General features: G+C 38.9%; 1 protein-coding gene across 22 annotated transcripts in view; it reads right to left on the bottom strand.

Annotated features, from left to right (window-relative positions):
* Positions 1-741: 741 nt before the first annotated feature.
* Positions 742-25502, bottom strand: part of TCF4 (transcription factor 4) — a 318760-nt gene continuing 293999 nt past the window's right edge. For 16 of the 22 annotated variants that reach the window (XM_075185214.1, XM_075185193.1, XM_075185148.1 and 13 more), the window contains 7 exons: positions 22585-22661; positions 21488-21691; positions 12050-12179; positions 10852-11014; positions 7180-7409; positions 6231-6371; positions 742-5175 (listed from right to left, as the gene is read on the bottom strand). In XM_075185214.1, the coding sequence (XP_075041315.1) occupies positions 6235-6371; positions 7180-7409; positions 10852-11014; positions 12050-12179; positions 21488-21691; positions 22585-22661 (941 nt within the window). In that variant the 3' untranslated portion in view covers positions 742-5175; positions 6231-6234. The remainder of the gene's footprint in view (positions 5176-6230; positions 6372-7179; positions 7410-10851; positions 11015-12049; positions 12180-21487; positions 21692-22584; positions 22662-25502) is intronic. The other 6 variants (XM_075185157.1, XM_075185224.1, XM_075185253.1 and 3 more) reach the window with 1 other exon arrangement.

The raw sequence follows: 25502 nt of genomic DNA, 5'->3' as shown, positions 1-25502 counted from the left end.
TATAGTATTGAATTCCCAAATAAATAAATTTTCCACGATGTAAGAAAATAATGTGTTAAATGCCATAGAGGGTGAGTACTTGATATAACTACTGTATTGTGGCTGCATCTAATGAAGTACTGATATTTTTTTTTTTTCATTGTGGCTTTGTGGTCCAGGTTCATTATAACTTTAATATCTCCATCAGTGGTAGATGGGTGAACAGAACAAGGTACGGCCATTCATTGGTCAAGCAGAGCCATACCCGGACCACATGGAGACCTGTTGGTGCTAGCAGTCATCTTTCGCCCGGATGTACACGCATGCCGGATAACTGAATTATCAGGGTGGCGATATCGGACCAACTGCCCATCATCTCCGTTACATTTTTACAACAATAATTTGTTTCACCCCCCACAATATTCACATACGTTAATTACCTTCTACAGCCTATGTTTTTGCCTTCGGTAAACCACCTAGGGGTAAATGTATCAATCTGCGGGTTCTTCAACACCCGCGTGTTCAGCCTCTTCCGCGATTAAATTTCAAGCGGCGCTGCATTGTAAAGGGAAGTTAACCCTTTACAATGCAGCGCCGCTTGAAATTTAATCGCGGAAGAGGCTGAACATGCGGGTGTTGAAGAACCCGCAGATTGATACATTTACCCCCTAGACTCCTTTGCAAAATTGGACTATATAATATAATACAAAAACAGTGTAAAAGTCAACATATGATCACCACAATAAAACAAGCATCAAACGGTTTATAAAAATGGCACATTTATTGCTACATAACGGTTATGTACATGGCTGCATTGAATAACTACTGTTGAGAGACAGGAAATGGCCTACACTACACTGTGCAATTTTCCCAAAGAAACTCCAGCACACAACCTGTTCGGACACTTCTACAAATCAGAACCACACCAAAAACATGAAAAAATTCGAGGCACTCAGCCACACATTGAGAACAAGGTGTAACTGTTCTTTTTTTTTGTTTCTTTTGCCTTTTTTCCATTTTTTTAAGATTTTTTTTTCTTCAAACTTTTAGTCATATATTTGATCAGTCGCAAAAAAAATGCTCCCTGTGCAACTAATAGAAAATATAAAGAGTAGGAACCACCTTACGCTTTCATCTTTGTAACACAAGATAAAGAAGAACGTATAAACAGTTAAACAAAATGACATTTTGGGGAAGATTTATCGAATCTTCTAAAAAGGGAAAGTGGAGGTATTGCCCAAAGCAGCCAATCAGATTCTAGCTATCATGTTCTAGAATGTACTGGATAAACGATAGGTAGAATCTGATTGGTTGCTATAGGCAACATCTCCACTGTTCCTTTTTAGAAGCTTTGATAAATCTACCCCTTTGAGTTGATGATCTCAAAAATCTACATAGAAATAATCAAAATCAGACAATTCCAATAATATTTTTTTTTATCCTGGATTATTCATGGTAAAAATAAAGATCCAGTGGAAATACGCCAATTATACTTTTTTATTATTATTATTTCATTTTTATGCATCAGGGAATACTAGTCTATTTGTATAGCAAAAAGAGCACTAGACAAAAAGAATCTTTATAATAAAAGCCAGGCACTGATACATGGTGAATTTCTGCTTTTTTTTACCTTATCTTCACTCAATTGCATTACAAGTAACAATGAAAAAAGGCCACAGTTCATATATTTTCACCATTACATATGTCTAGAATACTTGAAATGAATACAGAAAACCCAGCACTGCACACGGATGCACCAATTCCAAGTCCTTAAAGGGAAAAGAAAGAGGACGAATGAGAAAATAGAAGGCATAAAGGCTCCAGTACCCCCCCCCCCCCCCCATATGCCGGAATGGTTTATTCCACCTTGAAACATTTTGTTCCAGTTTTTTATTGGTAGTTGTTTGTGCTGCTTTGTTCTGATGCTTTGCAGATTTTCTGTCTGGGTGGTGCCACTTGGTGCTTATAAAACTAACATTCCTCCTGCCTGACATGGCAAAATGAAACATTTTGCACCTCTTAGATCCATCACATCACCCTGTTCACAAATAAAAAAAGGAATGAAATCGGAAGACTGAACCAGAACAAGTTGCATTGCTGGTTGGATTAACAGTTGTATTAAGTATTCTGGTTCCTTTGCATCTATGCTACAGACAATTGCTAAGAATCCATCGCAAGTGGACAGAATGTGGGTTTGGCGACACCGTTACGGGCATTCAATGTGGAGGTGGATTGTTAAGACTGCATCTAGAAAGCACAATAGGCTGCATTCTTTGTGCCCCTGTGACGTGATTGGTTCCCAAGATGCCCTCTCTTGAATATTGGTGAAGCCCACAAAGTAGTTAAGAGGTACAAGGTAAAGGGCATGTTTGCTGATATACTCTCTATATGAGCTGCAAGTCTACAACCAAAGCTCAACAAACTTATTATAATACAATTTACATTGCACCATGATTTCGGCTGATTTTATTTTTCGATCACGATGCAAAATCTATATAAGACTACTTTGTTTTATTTTTAACGCCATGTGTTAACTGAATCCCGCCTTGCACGGAGGTCAAACAAACATTTGCAACTACTCTTTAAGTGTTTATCACTAAACAGAACACACAATAATGCAATAGTTCAAGGTTGAAAAAACCCATTAACATCCGCTTCGTTAAGCACCACTTTAAGTTTTCAAATAGGTTTAAAACGGTTATGCATAATGTACATGTATATATTTGTTTTAATACTACTTATAACTGAAGAACACTGCTTTTTATCAATTCAAATGTAATTAAAATTTATCAAATTAAATTCCAGCTGAAATTAAGAAAAAGTATCCAAAATAGGTGGTGGGTATATTACTGTACAACTAAGTAGATTTTTAGCTTTATTTTGACCCATGTTGATTTGTGTATAAACAGTTGGACAAGATATAAAGCCTGTGAAAAGATGCAAAACTGAAAATAGTTTTATAATACAATGTACAACATCTTTCTGCTGAATGAAATAACATCAAAGGGAGGAGAGAACTACCGGGGTTCTGTAATATAGGTACAAAAAGCGACACAATGATTTAGATTTTGTGACAACCCCTAAATCCACCTCCACATTCACAAATTAAAAAATTGTAGAAACCAACGACAGAATCTCATTTTTCCACATGTAACATATTTACAGTGCTTCATCATACATTTGGAGCATATGGAAATGAATACAGGGCAACTGTCTGTTTTGTTCATTTATGATCTTGGAAACAAACACAAAATTTTCGCATCTTTAAGATTCGATTTAAAAGTTGTCTTTTTTTTTTCAACCACACAGATTAAAAAAAAAAAAAAAAAAAAAAAAAAAAAAGATCCCATTACAACATATTAAAACACATAATAACAAGAGTCTACATGTAAAAATATAAATTTTACATACACGATTTCAAAATAAGGATACATTTGTCATTTGTTGCATAAAATTTACAAATGCAATTGTCGTTTCTGAATGTATATAGCTGGAGAACAGATGGACATTTAGACCGTTGTATGGCGATCACAGGGCTAAATGATGATAATCCTAGTTAAATGAGGGATAAAAAGTTTAATACATGCCAAGTTTGTGTGGCTGGAAAAAAATAAAGGCTGACATTTGCGACAATAGAGTCTAACAAAGGCCTTGTGTTAAAGGGCAGTATGTAAGTTATACTGCATACCAGAAACCAAAGGCTCTGCAGTGGTAGCTGGTTCAGCGCACCTCCCGTTTCTTATTGGGCAGGAAAGTGACACCAAGCTGCCAAAAAAGAAATAACATTCATACTGGCCCAGAAAAACCTTTGTTGCCACACTCAAGTGCTAGATTACTCGATACTTCCATATTCCTCTTTATGATTGGCTGCTGTCATTTTTACAAACCGAAAAAAATGGCAGCGGAGTGGTCATCAGCCACGAATATATCCTTACAATATACCGACCATATTATCAGAAAAACTCTTGTTGCATACCGCTTTAGCTACATATGTAGTTAACACTTGTAATTGGTTAGCTATATCACAGCCACTTAAAAGATTTTTTTTTTTTTTTATACTTTTTTTTTTTTTTTTCCTTAATGATGATATAAACATTGGAAGGCACAGTGGTAACAATTTGTAGCATTCTAACCTTGTACCTATGAAAAAATCCCAGAATAGACTCAAATGTGCAGCTTTACATAATGGCAAAAAACTCAAGATGCCAAGTCTGTGTTGCCGGCAATATATATATATACACGGTGTGTCTTAAGACCTGCGTTCCCATAGACTGGAATAACGACTCTGTCAATGACTGAGAAGCAACTAAAGGCTCAGCATATTATCCTGCATTACCTCCCCCTACAGAGTTCACGTGACAAGTCGCAAGAACAGAACGAGAAAAAAAATTAAAATAAAAAAATAGGACAGAGAAGACGCACAAAAAAACCCTATTTACAGTAAAGTCTCTTTTTTAAAAAAAAAAAAAGTTATTCATCGTTATTATTTATACAGGAGCAAAAACAGTTTTTAAACAAATGAACCAAGTCTACCATATGCACTACAATTTCATATATATTTATATATATATATTTATATATTTGTCATAGGTCTATTAGTTCCATCTGTTCCTCCCACCCTAAGGAATGGCTAATATCATCACTTAATTTGTTTTCAGACATTTGCTGGTTTTGTAAATATCTGGGCAGCAAAGCCCCCCACCATTTTTTTTCTCCAGAAAATATAAACACTAGTGGAATTCGACACCAACAAAAACTGTCTTTTTTTTTCCGTTGTCCTCCAGAAGTACACTTTTTCATTATTGCAAGTATACAATTTTAAATTAAATATTTTTTTTTCAGACTTACAAATTAATTATATATTTATTTATTTTGTTTCCAAAAGAAGTTTAGGCACAAATGCATTGTTCCACGGCGTGGAGTAGATTGCCATTCACTGTCTAGGCCGCGTAATCGCAGCCTGCAACATACTGCTCGGAACATTCAGTATTACGTGTTGAGAGTCCTCCGAGATCCGCTGTTCTTGCATCGGGAATGCTGAAACCTCTTGCGTCTGTAATGCATATATCTACTCAGACTTGTCTTATTTTACAAAAAGAGGGTCAAGGGAGAAATGTTTATGTGGGTTTAAGATAATACAGCTGTTAAGGAAGTGGCTTTTTGCCTAAATGAAGAAATGCAAAAAAAAACGTGGACCTAAAAAAAACAAGAAAATCAAGTATTAGCAAATATATATTTATTTTACAAAGTGTAAATAATATAAAACACAAAGAATTTATGAATGAATGTTACTTTGCGAACCTCAATTTAAAACACAAGAATATCATAAAATATCATATTATTATTATTATTAATTATTACTCTGGTTCAAAGGAGTGTGTTTAATGAACAATAAAAAAATAAAAACAGCAATGTCATAGCAACTTGATATTTCTTTTAAATGTTCACATTACTCAAAATCCCAAATGGAAAAAATATATAAATCAAACTTTGCAAAAAAAGACCTAACACAAAACAAAAGAACACAACACAATGACAAAAATACACAGCAAACCTATATTTAATTGTATCATTTTTTTTTAAATAAAAATATTATATATAAAATAGTATATTTATTAATAAATATAGAGTTCTGAATAGGCAGTTACTGGTGCCAGATTTTATACCAGACACATTATTCAGTGGCTGTGGTCAGTGTAATTTGACACCAGCAGCTGCATGGTGAGAATTCTACAGACAGGTCTGCTGTGTGTGCTGAGCATAGGATTTGTAATTCTTTTCCATTAAATAATTAAATAATGACTCATTAAAAATACTCTCTTGCTGAATATATGTATTTTTTTATTTGTAATTTTTTATGGTAGCTCTGCAACATGACAAATAGTACAGAGAGTTCACATATTACACAATACATTTCAGAAATCAAAAACAGTTGCCAAGAGTCTTTCATCTGTTCCTTTCATTTTATCTCACCAGATCAAAGAGTTGTGTAATGTGAATATTTGTTTGGAGTATTTTCCTGACTGTGGTGGTAATAATTCCGCAACTGTACATGCAAATTCTGCCTATACCCTTTCTCTTTAGTAGTAAGGAGGTGATTACTTACTACTACTTACTATTCATTCATGGTGGCAAACAGCGGAGATAAACAAAAATATCATCTATAAACTGCGCTACACAAGTTTCTTACTTTTCTTAAATGACACTGTGTATTTCATGCAGTGCTGGTTTCAACACAACTGTAAACTTGCCTTTCTACATCTGTCCCAAATGATTTGATGCATCCCCCATTCCACCGTGGGGTCCTGAAAGGGATAGAGGTGAAGGGTCTGAGGACACTTTCTCTTCTTCCCTTCTCTTTAGACATGCTGCTTTAGGATTTAAGTTTCGTTCTGAAAAATAATCATTTAATACAACTTAAAACCAAATAAATGTAAACAATATCAATTACATAACATAATACATGAGATAGTCGTATCAAACAAAAAGAACCCCACACGCGTTTCGCAAATATAGGTTTGATCTACTGACATAGTGGAGCTAGTCTCCATTTGGCTTTGTACAGTGAGAGGTTCTAGTTTTGGTTTCACCCTGGTTCATGATCTCATAGTTCTAATTTGAGCTCCTTTAGGAGGTTATTCCCCTTTGGAGGTCTTTCATTTAATGTGATCTAGAGTTTCCCCGAGTTGTAGAACGTACATTAGGGTACATTCAACAGTTCCGTCTTGACATATGCCAGGTGATGACCTACAACTTTAAAAGGGACTCTTGGGACTCATGAAGGGAGTAAAAATATGGAACTCATACAGTCCCTCATATTTGGGGAACATAATACAGAATATGGAACTATCAGAGCACCTGGACTCCAGTTACCTTCTAGATCAGCCAACTGGGGTTACTTGGATGCCAAGGCTGTATACTCCTGGATGTTACTGTGAGATTTGGTTGCCAAGAGATGTTCAACATATTTTTTTGCCAAGACCCCAATAGTTAGTGTGTACTTGATCGGAAGTGTCAAGTAGGCCATTGTTTTTGGACCCAAAGTGTCAGAGTTGCGGGATTCCAAAACAGTTTGTTCCAAATAGAATACAGACCGTGTATGACAACCAGTGGACCCCACTTCTTGCACTTCATCTACAATAGTATAAAATTGTGTGTTTAATCCTACAATAGCGTTCTGTCCGTAGCGCAGAAACTTACCTCGAACTTGCTGCTCTAAGCTGAGGATTACAGCTACAGCTTGATGTAGTATGAGGAGCTTGGTCTGTGGCTTATCGCTCTTAAGGTGAAGTTGCACCATCCGCCCCAACTCCTTGAAAGCCTCATTGATGTCGCGTACTCGGAGACGCTCACGGGCGTTGTTTGCCATTCTTCTTTCTTTCTCCCTCTCCGCCTTCTGCTCTGGTGTCAAATCTTCATCGTCGTTATTGCTGAGAAATAATGAAACATTTTTCGATATAAACTCCACGCAAAACAGAAATAAAATACATGATAAACATTTTTGGGGAAAAATGAACAGGTTAAAACACTTTTGATCACAGACACCCAGAGCGTTACTGAGCCCCCTGTCTCACACCTCAGTTCATGTAGATGCTCTGCAGTTTCTACTGTGACCTGAGAGATATTCTGATGGAGGTTACATGATGTAACAAGTCCATCTGTTTAGATAACTCATATATCAGAACAAACCAAAATAAAATAATTATAGTACAACATGGTTCATTAACAGTGGGTGATTCTGGGGGAAATAGATAACATTGTTACATTTATTAAACCAATGTCCAAAGCCAAATTGCAATCACCTCTGAAACACTGCAAAGACGTAAAACCGTGAAACGTTCTGGATTTGCTACATTGGCTGTGAGGCAATAGAAGAATTTTCTACAGTCTTAGTGAGTACCATTATGCCCCCAAATACTGAACCAATGCCTAATTTAAATTTAAATTTTACCAGTCCCTGCTCTACATGCATCGAACTCACCCGCTCCATATGTGCCAAACTCCCCAGCTCCACATGCGCCGAACTCCCCCGCTCTACGTATGCGGAACTTCCCTGCTCCACATCATGTGCTGAACTCCCCTGCTTCACATGCGCCAAACTCCACCGCTCTAGATTTGAGGAACTTCCCCGCTTCACATGTGCTGAACTCCTTTGCTCCACATGCGCCGCACTCCCCTGCTCCATCTGCGTTGAACTCCCCTGCTCTACATGCGCTAAACTCCCCTGCTCTACATGCGCTAAACTCCCCCGCTCTACATATGCGAAACTCCCCAGCTCCACATCCGCTGAACCTCCGTTTTACATGTGCTGAACTCCCCCGCTCCACATGTGCTAAACTCACCTGCTCCACATGCGCTGAACTCCCCCTCTTTACATGCGCTGAACACCCTTGCTCTACATGCACCGAACACCGACGCTCTACTTGACCTGAAGCCTCCTTCTCTACATATACTGAACTCCCCCGCTCTACATTCGATGATCTCCCACGCTCTACATGCGATGAACTCCCCCACTCTACATTCGATGAACTCCCCCACTCTACATTCGATGAACTCCCCCACTCTACATTCGATGAACTCCCCCACTCTACATTCGATGAACTCCCCCACTCTACATTCGATGAACTCCCCCACTCTACATGCGATGAACTCCCCCACTCTACATGCGATGAACTCCACAGCTCTACATGCGATGAACTCTCCTGCCCTACATGCGATGAAGTCCCACGCTCTACATGCCATGAAGTCCCACGCTCTACATGCCATGAAGTCCCAAGCTCTACATGCCATGAAGTCCCATGCTCTACATGTCATGAAGTCCCACGCTCTACATGAGATGAAGTCCCACGCTCTACATGCCATTAAGTCCCACGCTCTACATGAGATGAAGTCCCACGCTCTACATGTCATGAAGTCCCACGCTCTACATGAGATGAAGTCCCAAGCTCTACATGAGATGAAGTCCCACGCTCTACATGCCATTAAGTCCCACGCTCTACATGAGATGAAGTCCCACGCTCTACATGAGATGAAGTCCCACGCTCTATATGCCATGAAGTCCTACGCTCTACATGAGATGAAGTCCCACGCTCTACATGAGATGAAGTCCCACGCTCTATATGCCATGAAGTCCCACGCTCTACATGAGATGAAGTCCCACGCTCTATATGCCATGAAGTCCTACGCTCTATATGAGATGAAGTCCCACGCTCTACATGAGATGAAGTCCCACGCTCTACATGAGATGAAGTCCCACGCTCTATATGCCATGAAGTCCCACGCTCTACATGAGATGAAGTCCCACGCTCTATATGCCATGAAGTCCTACGCTCTATATGAGATGAAGTCCCACGCTCTACATGAGTTGAAGTCCCATGCTCTACATACGCTGAACTCCCCCCACTTTATAAATATTTATTTATTTAAAAAATCCTAATATTTTAATTGCAATTCCAAACTGGATCACATCTAAATCACCTTCCAAATAGTCTTACATCACTTCGGTGAATAATGTTAAGTTACCACTGTATACTTGTAGCTTTTATTTATACTGAAAGCACATCACATCAAAATGAGGCACAGCGCAGGCTTTTGTAATATTAATATATGTACTGCCATCATATTACATTTATAAATAGAGAAGCTACATTGAATATTCTGATATCTCAGTCACATGTTGTAAGTGTACTTGATGCCTGTGCTTTTGAGGAGTTTTCGACCTTCTGATGACTTTAATTGGTATGGATGTGTCCTACTGTAACTTCCATTAAATACGCTTCTTCCTCTACCACTGTCTTACAACTGGTATAAAGTCAGAGCAAGTAACAAAGGGAAAGCACAAACCAATAAAGTTGTCTGAAGGCGGAAAAGCCCTTTAGTCATAAATTGACCCAATGTATCAATAAAACATTGTACCACGAGTTAGCCTGGCATCTGAAGTACACTTTCCAACAATACCTACACTGATTATGGAGAGGAACCACTCAAGGGCCACTGCATTGAAATGTATTCTCATTTATTATCAAGAAAATATGCACATTGTACTCACTGCAAAGTTGTACTACACAAATACTCTAGGGACAGTATCACTATTTTAGTACATTTTCCCACAATACATAAATAAGAAGTTATTTGCTTCACTAGGGATAGAAGTCTTATTGTTAGCTACCAAACAGCACTTTAAGGAGCCATTTAAGGTTTATGCTACACCAGCGATAGCGCCAGTGATTGTGTGGCATGCCGCCCATTGTGTAATGACTGTTATCATCATTCCCCTGGGAACACTGGGAGAGTGCCAAGCAACTCCATGAAGAATCATGGCCTGCACTGTGGCTAATTGTTGTAGGCCTAGCCTAAAAGCTCTGCCACATCAGGGACCGTTATTACCGGAAATATTTTGCAACAGGAAATGCTTTCCACTTCTGCTTCCTGGTTTTCCAGTATAACTCATCTGTCTGGAATATATTATGCAGTTATAGCCTAAAGTTAATTTATTTCCCTGGCAACTATTTATCAATCAAAAATCAATGTTGCTTTTAATATTGGCCTTAGGCAGAACCCTAAGACCAATAACCCAGAATAGCCAGCAACTGCTTTGCCTCATTTCGAGTAGAGGAATGTGAACGATGGACCCACTATGACAAACCTGATTTTGCTTATTAATATTATTACTCTGTACTGGGATTACTTTATTTGAGAGTACATTTCTGAAATGGTGGTGTGCCTGTACATTCTGGCCCTTGATTTCCTCCAGGCACTTGGTTTTATAAGCCATGGGGGAAAAAAAACATGGTATCTCCATAATCCTTTCTGTTCACTTCATCGAAATCCAGTGAAGGAATTAAATGAAGCGACACTATTATGTACTGTTACCCAGATCTTGACCTCGTAATTGATTTGCCATCCTTCTTGTCATCATCTAATTTCTTGTCATCGGACGATTTCGAGTCCTGAAGATTCTCATCTCCTTCGTCGTCGGATTTAATTTCGGAGCTACCGGGAGACATGTTTGGTCCTTGCAGACCAGTTGGGATGCCTGCGAGGAAATACACAGATATATATTACCTTTATATTAGAGAGTCAGGAGTAACTGGGAAGAATTACCACTGCACGCCAGTATATTCTTTGCAGATTTACTAAGACAACTTGGCCAAATTTGTAAAAAAAATAAATAATCAAACTGGCTATATTTAATAAAATGGTACTTTAGCAAAATTGCAGACATTCTGCATGATCTCAGCATACTGTACTTGTAACAATTTTTATCCATTTGCAATGACCAATCATTTGTAGACTAAAATATATTTAGAAAAACAAACAATATAACCATTTTTTTTATTTGCTATGTGTTACAAAACTGTATAGTTACTTTCATGCTCTTCCATGGGAATATTGGTAAGGTATAAAGTCTTACCGAGTCTAACCCTTCTTAACACTGATACCTCAAACACATACTTAGACCAGGCTCTGAACCCCATACTATCACATTCTGAGTAATGCAGCTTACACCTGCTCAGCTGACCTTCCAATGTTTGCTCAGTTTATGCACATAGTAGTGTTGGAGCATATCACGCCAATCGGTTACACGTCTGTTGCTAGTTTGCCTGCCACCTTCATGTGTGTAGTGTGGGCATGGGAATGCGATACTTTCTCTAAATCAGATAAGTATGATCAGTAACTGGTAATAAAAAGCCTATTTAATACCCTTTTACAGCATTCTCCAGTTGTAGGAATGAAGTTGGGTACACTGGCATTTAGCTACTGCTTTAGCTGACTGTTCCTATGAGATCATAGAAGCTATATAAATAAATGTTGATGATGTTGATGATGATAGAAGCTTATGAGCCTAGTTCATGAATGTTGTGTACTGAGGGAAGTGAGTGGAATGCTGACAAGGTTATACACCAGCATCTATACTGCAAGCTTCAATCATAGGCAATGGGAACAGAGAGTCCCCTTCAGAGGGAAGGGAACTCAAATAGGCTAAACACACATTTGGGGAGACTGATTCAGTCCAGTTTACTTGGGCTGATCGACAGGAACCTTTATATGACTGTAGTATCATTTTTACCTCGGTACGGATCTTGAGGTGGATTTAAATCTGGTGACGTTGCAGATTGAACAGGTAACTGTGGAACGGACACCTGGTTTGGCACAAGTGAGTGACTCCCTCGTAGACTGTCCTCCCGATGAGACCCCACCTGGAGAAATGCAACACACATGAACTGATGGACCGACAAAACGTAGCTTAACAAAGTCCTCTGTACCTTTATTTAGGCTTACGTGTAACCAAGTATAAAAAAAACAACATAAATTCTACATTACAGTAACAATCATAACTCAGATTTGATCTAAACATTTTTTTTTTTTTAAACACACAAAAAAAACATTTATCTTGAAAATATTCAGACAATTTTATCAGAAACTCACTAGAGGGAGCTCTTGTGCTACCTGAGCATGGCATTCCCGGAAAACACACACAGCACTTAACACTCGGTGAGATGCGGTGTTGCACATTTAGTGACAAATATGGAAGAGTAACTCAGGCAGGTAAAACGTCAAATTGTCTCCCTGGGTGCTGCAGTGGAGCGCACTGATTCGTACCAATCTGTCTTCTATCATGTTCGCCAACAGATCTGACAATTATCTTAATGCCCATATGCTTAATTGTGGGCTTCTCAATTCCCCCATTGCTATCAGAAATCCTGCTGGAATTTCCAGTTTGGCATTCGACTTTCGTTTCAAGGGATACAATTCTCAAGTCTGCCATCTTCGCCATAATGCCGTCTAATCCTCTGTTTGCGGTAGCTAGGGTACTAAGCGACAAGGCCTCTTCATTGGGAAACACAGCGTAACAACAGAAATGCTGTTTCCTCTTCTAAACCCAATGGATTCTTTTTTTTTTTTTTCTTCAATGAATGTTTACTGTCTTTCGTCAAGTGCCCTGTTCCAAATCCAGAAGGACAGCATTCCTGCCAGAGCATTCCAGTAAATGCTAACGTAAATATTCACTCCTAAGTCAAACTGGAGGAAATGACACAATTTCAAGTCACCCGTAATTGCAATGACTTCTATGTTCTACAAAGCACATATACACAAATGCTGTCCTTGGTGCTTCTAGCACTAACAGACATTAACATGTGCCAACACCAGGCTGCTTCCAACAACTGCGTCCAGCCGGCGAGTTCTCGCAACCACTGTGTGCGTTTTTTGTTATATAGCGGCACACGGCGACATATAAGTCAACTTACGTGAAAGAAAAGAAAAAAAAAAGATTAATTAGTATTTTTCCCGTTGTTAGGATTTATATCACACTGATTTCTAAGATTATTTGTTTCGTATCCAGCTGCCGGCTTGTTCTATCCTAATCCCCCATCTGTATGGCTTCTGTGGCGTTCCAAATCTGCGACAAAATATACTAAAAGGAAAAAGGGGGGAAAATAAAAAGGCCTAAGGAAAATTCAACTGCTCGTAATGTTTACAAGCTGCGTTATTAATTAAAAGGACTAATTGAGGTATGTATTACAAGGTAATCTACTTAAAATTAATACTGTATGTAGATGTATGCTTGGAGATGTATAGGAGTAAGGCGTTAAGTAAAGTTGTGGGGACTTTGGGTAAGAAGTCTGCACAATGCATCCAGATTCTGCAAACAATTAATCATAATAGGAGAGATTATTTGCCCAAACACCTGGCGAGATAAAATCAATGAGGGATTTTTTAATTAACTGGAAGTAACTTTTGTTTGTAGTGAAAAATCACAGAAATGTAGCCAAATGAGGGAGAAAATGAGTCAAGGTCTCTACGCTATGGCTGCGGAGGAGGACAGCAAAAGATTGCTTGCAGAACGCACTACTCCTACTAACCCCTCTTATCACCGAGTTTATACCTTGCCTTGTTACTTTGTATCCTGAAAATCATTTATAGTTCTAAATATGCTGTTGTGGACAGATACATTTAATATAAATACAATAAAATGCCACAAAACAGACAATACCAGTACATATAAATATATATTTTGGCCAAAATCTTTAACCATTATAATTTAATTCTTTTTTGTAATTAACCAAAGTCAGGTTAATTTACAAAAAAAACAACAGCTGCATAACTGTTAGAAAAAATAGAGTTAATTGCTAAACTGTCAGTATATGTTGGTGAAAGAGAAGTGCTTCCTATTTAATGTTCTACCTTTGAAGGATTAAAGCAGGCATTAAAAAAATGCCAGAAATGTATTTTAACGCAATTTTAATTTGGTGTGGATTGCTGAATACTGAATCCCACAACATAAGTGGATGGAAGATTAGGACATTTCTGCAACGCTAAAGAAAATGAATACGCACCACCATCACCTAGCGAAGGAAGCCAGTTTTTCGAGCTGAATCGACATTCTTGAGGATGCAGCTAATCAATTTACTAGGATTTAGTGACATATCCCTGAGGCATGAGGCACCAATACAATTATATCAATGCCTCAGTGATACCACTAGTGCCCAGTTAAGAGGCTGCATATAATGGACATCAGTTCAACCCACACAATGACAATTGGGTAAATATATCAAGCTGCGGGTTTGAAAAAGTGGAGATGTTGCCTATAGCAACCAATCAGATTCTAGCTGTTATTTTGTAGAATGTTCTAAATAAATGATAGCTAGAATCTGATTGGTTGCTACAGGCAACATCTCCACCTTTTTCAAACCCGCAGATTGATACATTTACCCCAATGTATGTAGGTGATGGACAGACTTCAGGGGAACAAGACATAAAATATAAACATTTAATATTCCTCATCTTCAATCCATTTTGTAGTCACCTGTTTTGAAGGATCTTGGACTAAACAGACATCCATTTGTAAGTACGTTTTTTTGTGTTTAAAGCTACCATATTGGTCAGTTTTAGAGTGACAGAGTTATAATCTCAACATGAAATAACAATAGCACAACAGTTGAAGGATGCTAGATTTAACATTCAATTATCTGACCGATATTTCTTTTGTATAGACAAGAGAAAAGCCAATTTTCTCCAATACGGAGAGCACTGCTTAGATTTGAAGTACCTCCTTAGAATCCATAGAACATGGTCTTACAGATATTCTTTACAGCTCACAGATGGGCACTCGGTACCGGCAGACAAAAGCCCTCACACAACAGACAGGACAGTTGCCATGTCAGGTCGTTGGCTTCTCCATATATTTTCTTCAATATCTGTTCGCTATGAACATTGTGCATCGCTTTAAACTATTACTGGTTTGAGATTAAATCTAAAAACGTATCCTCTTATCACTCTGTATAAGTCTGCACATTATATAGGAGTGCAATCCATTATTTATTTTATTGATACATTCCAATAAAAGAATGTTTGTACAACGCTCTATTAAAAACTAAACTGCTATGTTCTAAGAGGAATAAACAGTCCGGCTTCAGACGGTACGAGTGTGTTGTTGGTCTAAATTATGCAGCCTTTCATCTCTATACTATATAATAATAGTTTCCATATGTCAAGTGGTTTTGCTATAAACAAGATTAAAAGCAATAAGAAAGGATTTAATAAAAAAAATAAAAATAAAAAAAAGACATTAAAAGTGGCATTAAATCTGGAAAGAGAAAAAAGGTCAATACTTTAGGCAAAGAAAATCTCTTTAAGCAGCTTTCCCAAATATTGAGGCATTAAAAGCCAAGCATATAAAAAAATATATCTTTAAGCACTATAAAAAGGAAGCAGAATAAAAGATGCCATATATATGCCAAAAACTACAAAATCACCAAAACAACTATTGCACACTGTGTACAGCAGAGGCAGGCAAGGTGTCCTTCCAGAAGTTGTGGAACTACAAATACCAGCATGCCATGTCATACGAGAGATAGAGGCTGTTATGGTGCTCTAAGTGGCATCCAACTAACCAAGCTCGGGTGTACTGTATGTTGTTTCATAGAAGCCAATCTAGCTCATCCATGATTTCCAATGGCTAGCAGGACATCATGGGACTTGTAGTACCACAACAGCCAGAGAGCCACAGTTTCCCTGTCTCTGGTGTACAGAATTAGACAGTTATGAGAGGCTCCTCTCCGTATTTTCCACACCACACGCTCGGTCTTGTTAAATGGAAGCGAATTTAGCTAATCCATGATTTCTACATAGCTCAACGTGAAGCACACAGGCTTCACAGAGGAAGTTTTCTTTGGCAGTGAAAGTTATTGATGGGATGTGAAGGACCAGCTTCCATAACAGATTTTCTTCCAGTGCAGCAAAATAAATTTTTTTTGTTCATTCCCACTCGGTCAGAAGCTGCCAGTAATTGTCAGCTCTAAAACAAATAAATGACACAGGAATACTTTTTGCATTTCCTCCCTTAGGTGCTCTCTCTTCCTATTTCTTACAGCAATCCAGATATTTTCTTCAACATACATTATGTCTTGCGTCAAGCACAGACTACTATGTCCCTCAGCACTAGTTAGCTTACAGTGCACCTGTCTCCACGATGGAGGCGGCCATTTTATGGGATGATCCTATGCATTCACTAGGACCAAGTGCCTCAGGAAGCCTGCTCATACCTCATAGCTATCTCAGAGATGTCTGCGGCTCCAATACTGGGTCTGATAACAAAATTGGCCGTACCCCTGTGTGTAGGTGACTGAAAACAGCCAAAAGGGGGCACTACGAGACAAAGCAGTCTAACTAACTGTATATCCTGATGTGCTCCTTAACTCAGGATTTTGGGGATATACGTTGGCGTGAACCCCCCCTCCCCACCCAAAAAAAAAGGAAAAGGAAATATTTTTGCATCCACAATTGCCTTTATAACCATATCTTATAAAGATTGCATTTTGCTAATGTCAACACAAACTAACTTCCCTGTGTTGAGGTTTATATCTAAAGTGCAAATCGGCCACTGTGCAAGTCCCAAACTGTCTCCTCTTATCGTCCTGGATCCAATTCCAATTACTCCCCCTCATTTACAAACGAATCATCAACACTGCCCGGTCATTTAAACGTGAATCTTTTTCACATAGAATGAGGGTCGGTTTCATTTATGTCTTGCATTAATCAGGAGAGAGAGGAGATATCAGAACTGTCTGTATTACATGTTACTTTTTGTGTTCAAAGAATTTGATTACTATGATTTTTTCATAGGAAACTAATTTCTGCCCCTTTATCTTATTTAAATAAACCTGTTCTGCACAACAAAATCTTGTTTTCCCGCTTCCATTAAAGACCAGGATTACACACACGCGTGTAGGGTGTGTATAATCCGTACTCTGCAAGGACTGCTCTTGATCTCGCCAACACTGCCCATCGGCCGGTACAGACTATTACGCCTTTGCCCATGCCTGTCTTGGATCATAAACCCATGCCATTAATTGTAAAACCGCTGACAGGTGCGCTAAAGTTGTAGTATGGCGCCACAAGAGAGCATTTCGTTTCTAGTGATAGGCTGCATTTGCATGAAAATTGGATAAACCCAAAAGGCTGGTACCACTCAAGGGCATTTACGAAGGACAAACCGGCTGGACGGACCATCTAGGTGCAAAAGTACCAAAGCAGGAGCTGTGCCTCAAGGTCCTCAAAAACTGATGTGTTTCGAGCTACGCTTTGGAAATGAGGGCTAACACTTCGGTGGCATTACTGGTTCTTAGTGAATTTTTAGGCTGCATTCTCATGAACAGTTCTCCAGCCAACAGCATGGCTGTATCTACCGTGCATAAGTTGTGGTCACAGTTCTGTAAACATATGAATGCACCCGTATCGTATACCACGTTTGTTACTCGGTGAGAGTTTCCTATAAGGCTGTGCACAGTCCGCATTGGCAGTCTTGTTCCTGAGCACCTGCTCTACTGATGACCTCAGCTCTGCTTCTCGAGATTTAGACGTTTTCACAAAACAGCTTTTTAAACAAAAGCCAGCTGTTTCCGATCAAGGCTACAGGGGAAACAAAAATCAGGGTAGACTGGGGGGGAAACGCACCCAGAGACAATTCTTCATCAGCTTCAAGTTACTGGGGTTTTTTTTCCCAAGTGAAGGATACATTAAATGAATGACGAAAGCGAGCAAAAAATATATATAGATACAAAAATCTGGAAAGCCTGCTGAATGCTCAATTAAGTTTCTAAGCGAATCGCCTTCTGAAGCTGCTTATTTTTCTTAGTAATGATCATGGTTATTCCAAATGAAATAAAAGGATGCGTAAATCAATGGAATGTATTAAATACCCAGTTTTTTTGGCTTCCCTGTGGCTGGACGCTTTCATCAAATACAAGAAATGCAAAGGAGCATTTTATTTTTTATGAACACATGGCAGTGGTAAATTCGTTGGTTAACTACGACACTACGTTCTGCAAGACAGGGCATTCATTCCATGACTTCATTTGACTTGGACGAAACGTACGAATTGTATGGGGAAAATTTTTCCCGGCAATTGGCCACAAAAAGCAAACAATTTTAAAAGGCAAAGAGCTAAACAAGATGTTATATAACGTTGGAAGGTGTTGATGCTGTTAAAAAGACCTCCATCACCAGGAACAGAGAGGTAACATTTTCCAGAAGAGGAATATTTCCAAACCACAGAAAAATTATATGCTTCCTATATTTCCATCATTCCAATTAGTGCTGGACGTAGGTAGATTAAAGAGAAGGGATCACAGAGCACCGCTTACAGGTTCCACATGTTAGTTGTTGCACACTAGTTTCATAAAGGTCCACACTCGGGATGAGGCAAGAAGAAAATCTCACTTGAGGCGGCAGTTTTGCAATAGAGGCTAAATGACAGGGGCAGCACGGTGGTTAAGTGGTTAACACTTCTGCCTTACAGCACTGGGGTCATGAGTTCAATTCCCGACCATGGCCTTATCTGTGAGGAGTTTGTATGTTCTCCCCGTGTTTGCGTGGGTTTCCTCCGGGTGCTCCGGTTTCCTCCCACACTCCAAAAACATGCTGGTAGGTTAATTGGCTGCTATCAAAATTGACCCTATTCTGTCCGTCCGTCTCTGTCTGTCTGTGTGTGTGTATGTTAGGGAATTTAGACTGTAAGCCCCAATGGGGCAGGGACTGATGTGAATGTTGATGCACTAAATACTGTACAACTCCTTCACATTATGGTTCATTTGTAATTTTCTATTTTTAATGTATCAGTATGCACAAAAGAATAGAAGAAACCAGGGAAACTCTCTGGCTTGAGAATTTTAGTACACATTTATGCATATACAATACTAATTTTACAGGTGTAGGTGACGGGAAACACTTTAAGACACACTCACTGCTTTATGGGTTGGGTGTCTTTTAGCGTAGCGAGCAGGAACTTCCGCAGACAGTGTGAAAGCTATCACGTGGAAAGTGAATTGTTCCTAGAAATCCCTTAAAATACACTTTATTTTTTTGCAGACGGATTATTTCATGATAGACTATAGATGGTCTTCCAATTACAGACACAGAATGAAATGAATTACTCTCTCAAATCCTTCTTTTTTTTTAAGCAAGTATCCCAGCTTCAAGGTAGATGTTTACCAAGTACTCCCCGCCCCTAAAATCTGTTTGTTTATTTTAATTGCCGTGACTTTGTGTACATTTATACCAAGCCATTCCTTATGCATTTAAATGCTTTAACAACACCCCTGATTAGTTTTACATGTGTTTTATTATTTACTAATAAATATGACTTTGAGAGGTATATTGCACGGACCGGAGTACTCCTTGGATCTATCAGAGGTATACAACTTACTGGGAATTTGTTTCTAGAGTGTACCTCCTACTGCTGGTTTATTCACTACAGCTGGATACAAAGTTATAGACTGTTTCAAGTATCGAAGACAGAAATGTGGAAAAAATTACCATATCCTTCATGCTGCTTGTTTTCCCCCCATTTGCTTTGCTTCCCTCCAAAGTGTGTGGTGTGGAACTTATCAACTGGTCAAAGGCTAACCTTAAAACTGCCTACACTTGGGGAAAAAAAAAACCTTTCCCTTTGTTCTCGCATTTCCTTTTTCAACTTCTAAATTCAACGTTTTTTTTTTCTTTTTACTTGTTACTTTAGTTGCTTTCATGTGCCGTGTTCCTGGTGAGTGCAAATTGCTATTTTTGGAGATTCGACAGTCACGCATATGCAGATAGCAAATTAAAAGTGGATAGAAGTTTGCAGATCTCCCTTGGATGACACATTTCTGATGTCGGGCGGCTGATGGATTTATTTTATTTGTAACTTTTTTCTCTGTGTTCTAAGGTAAGCAGATTAATGGAGAAGAAAACCAGCTACATGACCAAGAAACAGTCTCTTCCTTTTCAACACCTGAAGACATAGATCTATCATATCATAGACATGAACATAGATCTACCGTCTTAGCCACACTAGGAAAAGCGTAGTTTTGTCCACAGAAGCCAATCAAACGTTAGCTTTTATTTTTTTATTTTTAAAAAAAAAAATGGCCACTTCCACTGTGTAAAAATGACTGGCACTTTCTAAAAAAAAACAGACACAGTGGGAGTCATTTATGAAAAGTGTTCCACGAGAGGTGTTGCCCACAGCAACCAAATATCTGATTTTAAGCTGTGCTAGAAAAATGAAGTCAAACAATACAATTTGGTTACCATGAGCAACACCGTTCCGACACAGTCAAGGTAGAGTCACAACGGCGCTTTATACGCTGAGTACATATCCTGTCAACTCACAGCGCGTACGCTCTGAAACAAAGCTGCTGATACGGCATTTCGAGAGGAAACATGGTCTGCAATGAGCAGGCTGGGGTAGCAGATTAAAGCACCCTTAACTGTGTCCCCAATTTGTCATAATAAATAATTCACACAGCACAGCTCATATATCGGCAATAAAGCCTCTGTCATATGGAACAGGTCAAGATCAATGCAACAAGTTGTGACTTAAATCAGTGATGGGCAACAGGTGGCCCTCAGAGCCTTCACCTGTGGCCCCCAGCTCCCTCCTGTTTTATTATCAGATTTCTCTATTACACCCTGTAACACTTGTTTAAAATGCTGGTTTGTTATTACAGGTAGGTGTCTCTTTCTTTGAGTAAATGTATTGTTTTAACCTATTATAGAGATTAATGATAATGTTTGGCCCTTTGAAAGGTTAGAGGGCCGCACCATCAGGTCCTTGAAGAGTATCGGGATGCCCATCACTGATTTAAATGGTTGACGTAGTCACCCCCTTCTCAGGAAAAATCAGACAAGGAAAGCAAAGAATCTAGAATATTATTATAGGCCCAAATATGTCTCCATCAAAACAGGATTGCATTTGGCAGGCACCAGTCCCCGCCATACACCACTTGGATGGAATGTCTCTACGGCTGGGATAAAGCTGATCACATTCGAATGCTACAAATAAGGGAAAGAATTTGGTCTGATTCATAGGCCAATATTAAGCTGCTGGGAGTAATTCTCATGATGTATCGGCTGATAGCATTTCTGAAATGACCACAAAAAAAAAAAAAAAAAAAAAAAAAAAGGAAAATCATCTGTGCAAAATAAAGATGGGAGACTGGTGTAATAAATGGCTTTACTGGCTTACCATTAGGGAATGTCTGTTTGCTGACAAAAGGCCAGTTCCGTATCCAGACCCGAGACCGCCCATAGCTCCATTGTGAGATGGCCCGATTAATCCGTGCATGTCGCTGTGGCTTCCTGGCATCGCCGTCGAAGGCCCCACTGCGTGGTTTCTTAATACATGAATTGCATCATCTAATCTTTCCAATCTGTCTTCAATTCGGCTTTGCTGCAGCGGTAGAAGAAAAACATCACTGTGAAGAATAAACTAATAATATATATATATATATATATATATATATATATATATATATATGTATATATAAAAGAGAACAAAAAAAGAATAAAAAAGTTGAGGCTGTGAAGCATAGAGGTTTAATTATTCACCTTTTTGTTCGTTATTTGATACACACATATACACAGAGACCCTTTCTGTATCTCTGAACAGACACCATATAAACATATGTTATATTTACTGTATGTCACAGGTGTATAGTTTGCTCTATTTCCACCTTTGTACATGTCTGCATGCATGTAGACAGCTATGAATATTCATGAGTATTAATGAGTGTGTGACCATCCCATGTACTGGCAGGAGCACGGTCAGTGCGCTCCTGAGAAACATTCTGTGACATCATCAGACTCCAGGAAGTAAACCAGCGTCCAAGACAGTCTCTTGATTGGCTCTGACGGATCACATGAGATTTGTGTCATAGAATCTTCAGCCCACACAAACAGCTAATCAAAAAAATACCCAAGGCATTTATGACACCGAGAGGGAGGGGTGCAATTTCATAGCTGATTTTTAGAAGAAGGTTAGATGTATGTGAGTAAGTGTACTTTGCATTTAGGCTTTAATTTGGGCTGTACTATTATATGTGGTCCCAGTGGGGGCGTATATGGAGGTATTACATACCGCCACTTCTCCTACTGCCTTCATTATAAAACTATCAAATTCCATTCACTTACATCCCCATTACATTTTTAATACCGTCACTTCTAAATGTCCACTTCGACCACTGACTATGAGGTTAAGATTTGTCAATCTGCATAACAGGTAACTTTAAACAATAATAAAAAAATATTAAAAAGTCATCATTTTAAAAGAAAGTAGACACCTACTAGAGAGTGTAATGGGCCTTCATAGTTAGGTGATGAGGAAGTCTGTCCTCCATTCCTTGACCAAACAGCTGTGCTTGCTAATTAAAAGAAGAAAAAAAAGAAGTTAATTATCTACACAGTTGCATAAGACTCCTCTTAGTTAAAACTTTTGCGGTTGTTTAGTATATATGCAAATTTTTCAAGCAGACCAGACATATGGAGACTTTCCAAAAACATACTTAAGGGGAAAAAAAAAAATATTTTATAGCAAAACAGAGATGCAGTCTACGGTGTTCCTTCAGGCTGCTTTTTATCAAAGGATTTCATTGACTCGGCAGGTAATACCTAAGAGAGACTCCAAAGCAAGAAAACAAGTCGCTATCCAGAAAAAACGACAGGAACAAGGGATTTCAGCTTTCCAAGTTTCCGTTTCAGAGTATACGTTCTGTGCTGCAGTTCCCGGGAATGAGATGTATTTATCAGCCTGACTACACTACATCATTGCTGGACTCTGGTTTGGCTCAGACAACGCACATGTGCCACTTTCTGTGGCTGGCAGAGACTATCAAAGTATCCATTTTATTCCATTCCTCTTTAATCGGATATTGTAGCATTTATGTTAATGCACGTAATTATTTCCAGTAAACCAAAAAAAAAAAAAAGGATCTCATACACTTTCAAAGGAATCTGCTCTTCTCATGAGCAGACACATTTCTGTGGTCTTACAATAAATCTTAAAATAGCTGCACTGTGTTTACAACACTTTACATGTAAATATGGAAACTATATCTTTTCAGCAGAGACGGGTATTGAAAGGTAATGCTTTCCTTAGGGCTGGGGCAAATGGGAACATTGAGATTATTTAGGAATTTAAAGAAAGGGAGACTTGGACCCCAATACAGTGGCACAGTGGTTAGCATTGCTGAATCACATCGCTGGGGTAATATCATACTTACCAATCTTTGGTAAGTTAATTCCGGGAGATCCCAGGCAGGGGGGCGTGGCGCGGTAATTCGCGTCATTTGGCTCTGTCCCGCAACAAAATGCCGATTTTGTCGCGGGGGGCGGGGCCGAAATGACGCGATTCACAGCGAATTTGCGTGTTTGTGTGGGTTTCCTCCCACACACCAAAGACATACTGATGAAATGGCTTGAATTGACCCTAGTGTGTATAAGAAATACAGATCGGAAGATCCACTGGGGCAGTGATTGATGTGAGTAATTAAACATTCTCTGTACAGCGCTGTGGAATATGTAGGCGCTATATAAATAACTGTAAATCTAAATAAATATTCTTAAATTTGTGCATAAACAGGACAAAGCAGTGACAGAATTAATGATTTGCGTCTAAACTATGCAATACTGTGAAGTTGTGAGTGCCATTGGAGACAAGTGTCACCTACACGAAGTAGGAGCAGCTGATAATCAGGACAAGGCAGGAACCAATGACACGTCACTGAAACACAGTGGAATCAATAGTCACGAGAATCCTGGCTTGTAAAAATGGGACTCTGTGCTACTGTTATAGAGCAGAAGCATAACAGATATAGGAAGACACCCCCCCACCTCCAGAAAATGTTGAAATGAGAAAGACACAATTGCATGTGAGTAAAGTTCTGTGTCTCAGTATAAAGTAGACACAAAACATTCCTTAAAACATTTGATCTAATTCCTACACATATAGCCGATATCATTTGTCACCAAGAGATTTTGTAAAGTTCTATCTAGGTCTAGGAAGTCACTACGTCGGCTTCTTGGGGCCGGTGGTGTGCGGGCCCAACAACAGCCGAGAGTGGTGGGTGCTATTTGTTAAGATTTTCTTGTTTTAAACAGTTTTGCACAACATTTTGTTGCCACTGTCTTCCAGCCTCCTCCAACACACGTCTCTTCCCCCGCTCCTCACCATCCCCACCACTGCATTGCCTGGGCTCTCAAGCTCAGCCTTGGTGCAACATAGGAACATTTGTGTGACTTCAAATCAAATGTACTAAACGTTATTATATTCATTAATTCAAATTAAAATTTAACATTTTTCCCTAAATTGGGGAAAGTGTCTTTCTCAACTTGCCCCAAAAAATGAAAGCCTACAACATCTACATTTAACATCCGAAATTTCCCTCTTGTGAAATAAAAATAGTTTCTCCGGCACAATCCAGAAATCTATGCCGAGATGGACAGACGAGAGATGACAATCACAGACTGCCAGGATATTATAATTAGAAGGTTGCTTGACTTGAGTGCGACATCTCTCTTATCCATTTATTATTGGTGAAGCAATAGGTGACGGGAACCTGTCCTGCCATCTGTGCCGATGGCACTAAAGTCTGCTCCAGTAGTGTAACAATAGTAAACGCAGACGTGACACCTATCAGAAGTGTTTCACTAATACATATGCTGAAGATTTCTGGCTGTGCAGAAGGTTCAGCGTAACATATGTGACTGTAAAGATGTTCAATCCATTTACTCAGATCTCAGTCACACATGGCCTGGCAGCTAGGGCCTCAACTAGAATTAGGAATATATCCATAGAGAAGGTGCATTTCTATCCACGTTATTCTGCAGATGAGCAAATTTAAGATGTGTGGATAGATTTAGAGCAGGGAGCGGAAATCACAGTGTAAAAATAAAGCTGCCCAGAATTTGTGTGTAAATGCGAAAAAATAAAATTGCATTTGCACCCCTAGCATCAGTCCATGGTTTATCCAGCCCTCTAGTTGGATTTGTCCCCAACTCTAAATGATATCCGCATTATTGTATTACTTTGTGTTCATTAGCAAGGATGAAATAGATGAAATAATAATAAGAATGACATGTTTTCACTATTGTTTTTTCACGCTTCCTGAGAATTTTTTTTTTTTTTGTAAATCTCTTTTTTATTGAAAAATAAAACAGCTTATACAAACGTTCTTGACTTACAGCAGACAAAAGATTAAAGGTGT

Source organism: Mixophyes fleayi, chromosome 1 (assembly GCF_038048845.1).
Source record: "Mixophyes fleayi isolate aMixFle1 chromosome 1, aMixFle1.hap1, whole genome shotgun sequence".
Classification (NCBI taxonomy): Eukaryota; Metazoa; Chordata; class Amphibia; order Anura; family Limnodynastidae; genus Mixophyes; species Mixophyes fleayi.
This window is presented reverse-complemented; position numbering and strand designations above follow the sequence as displayed.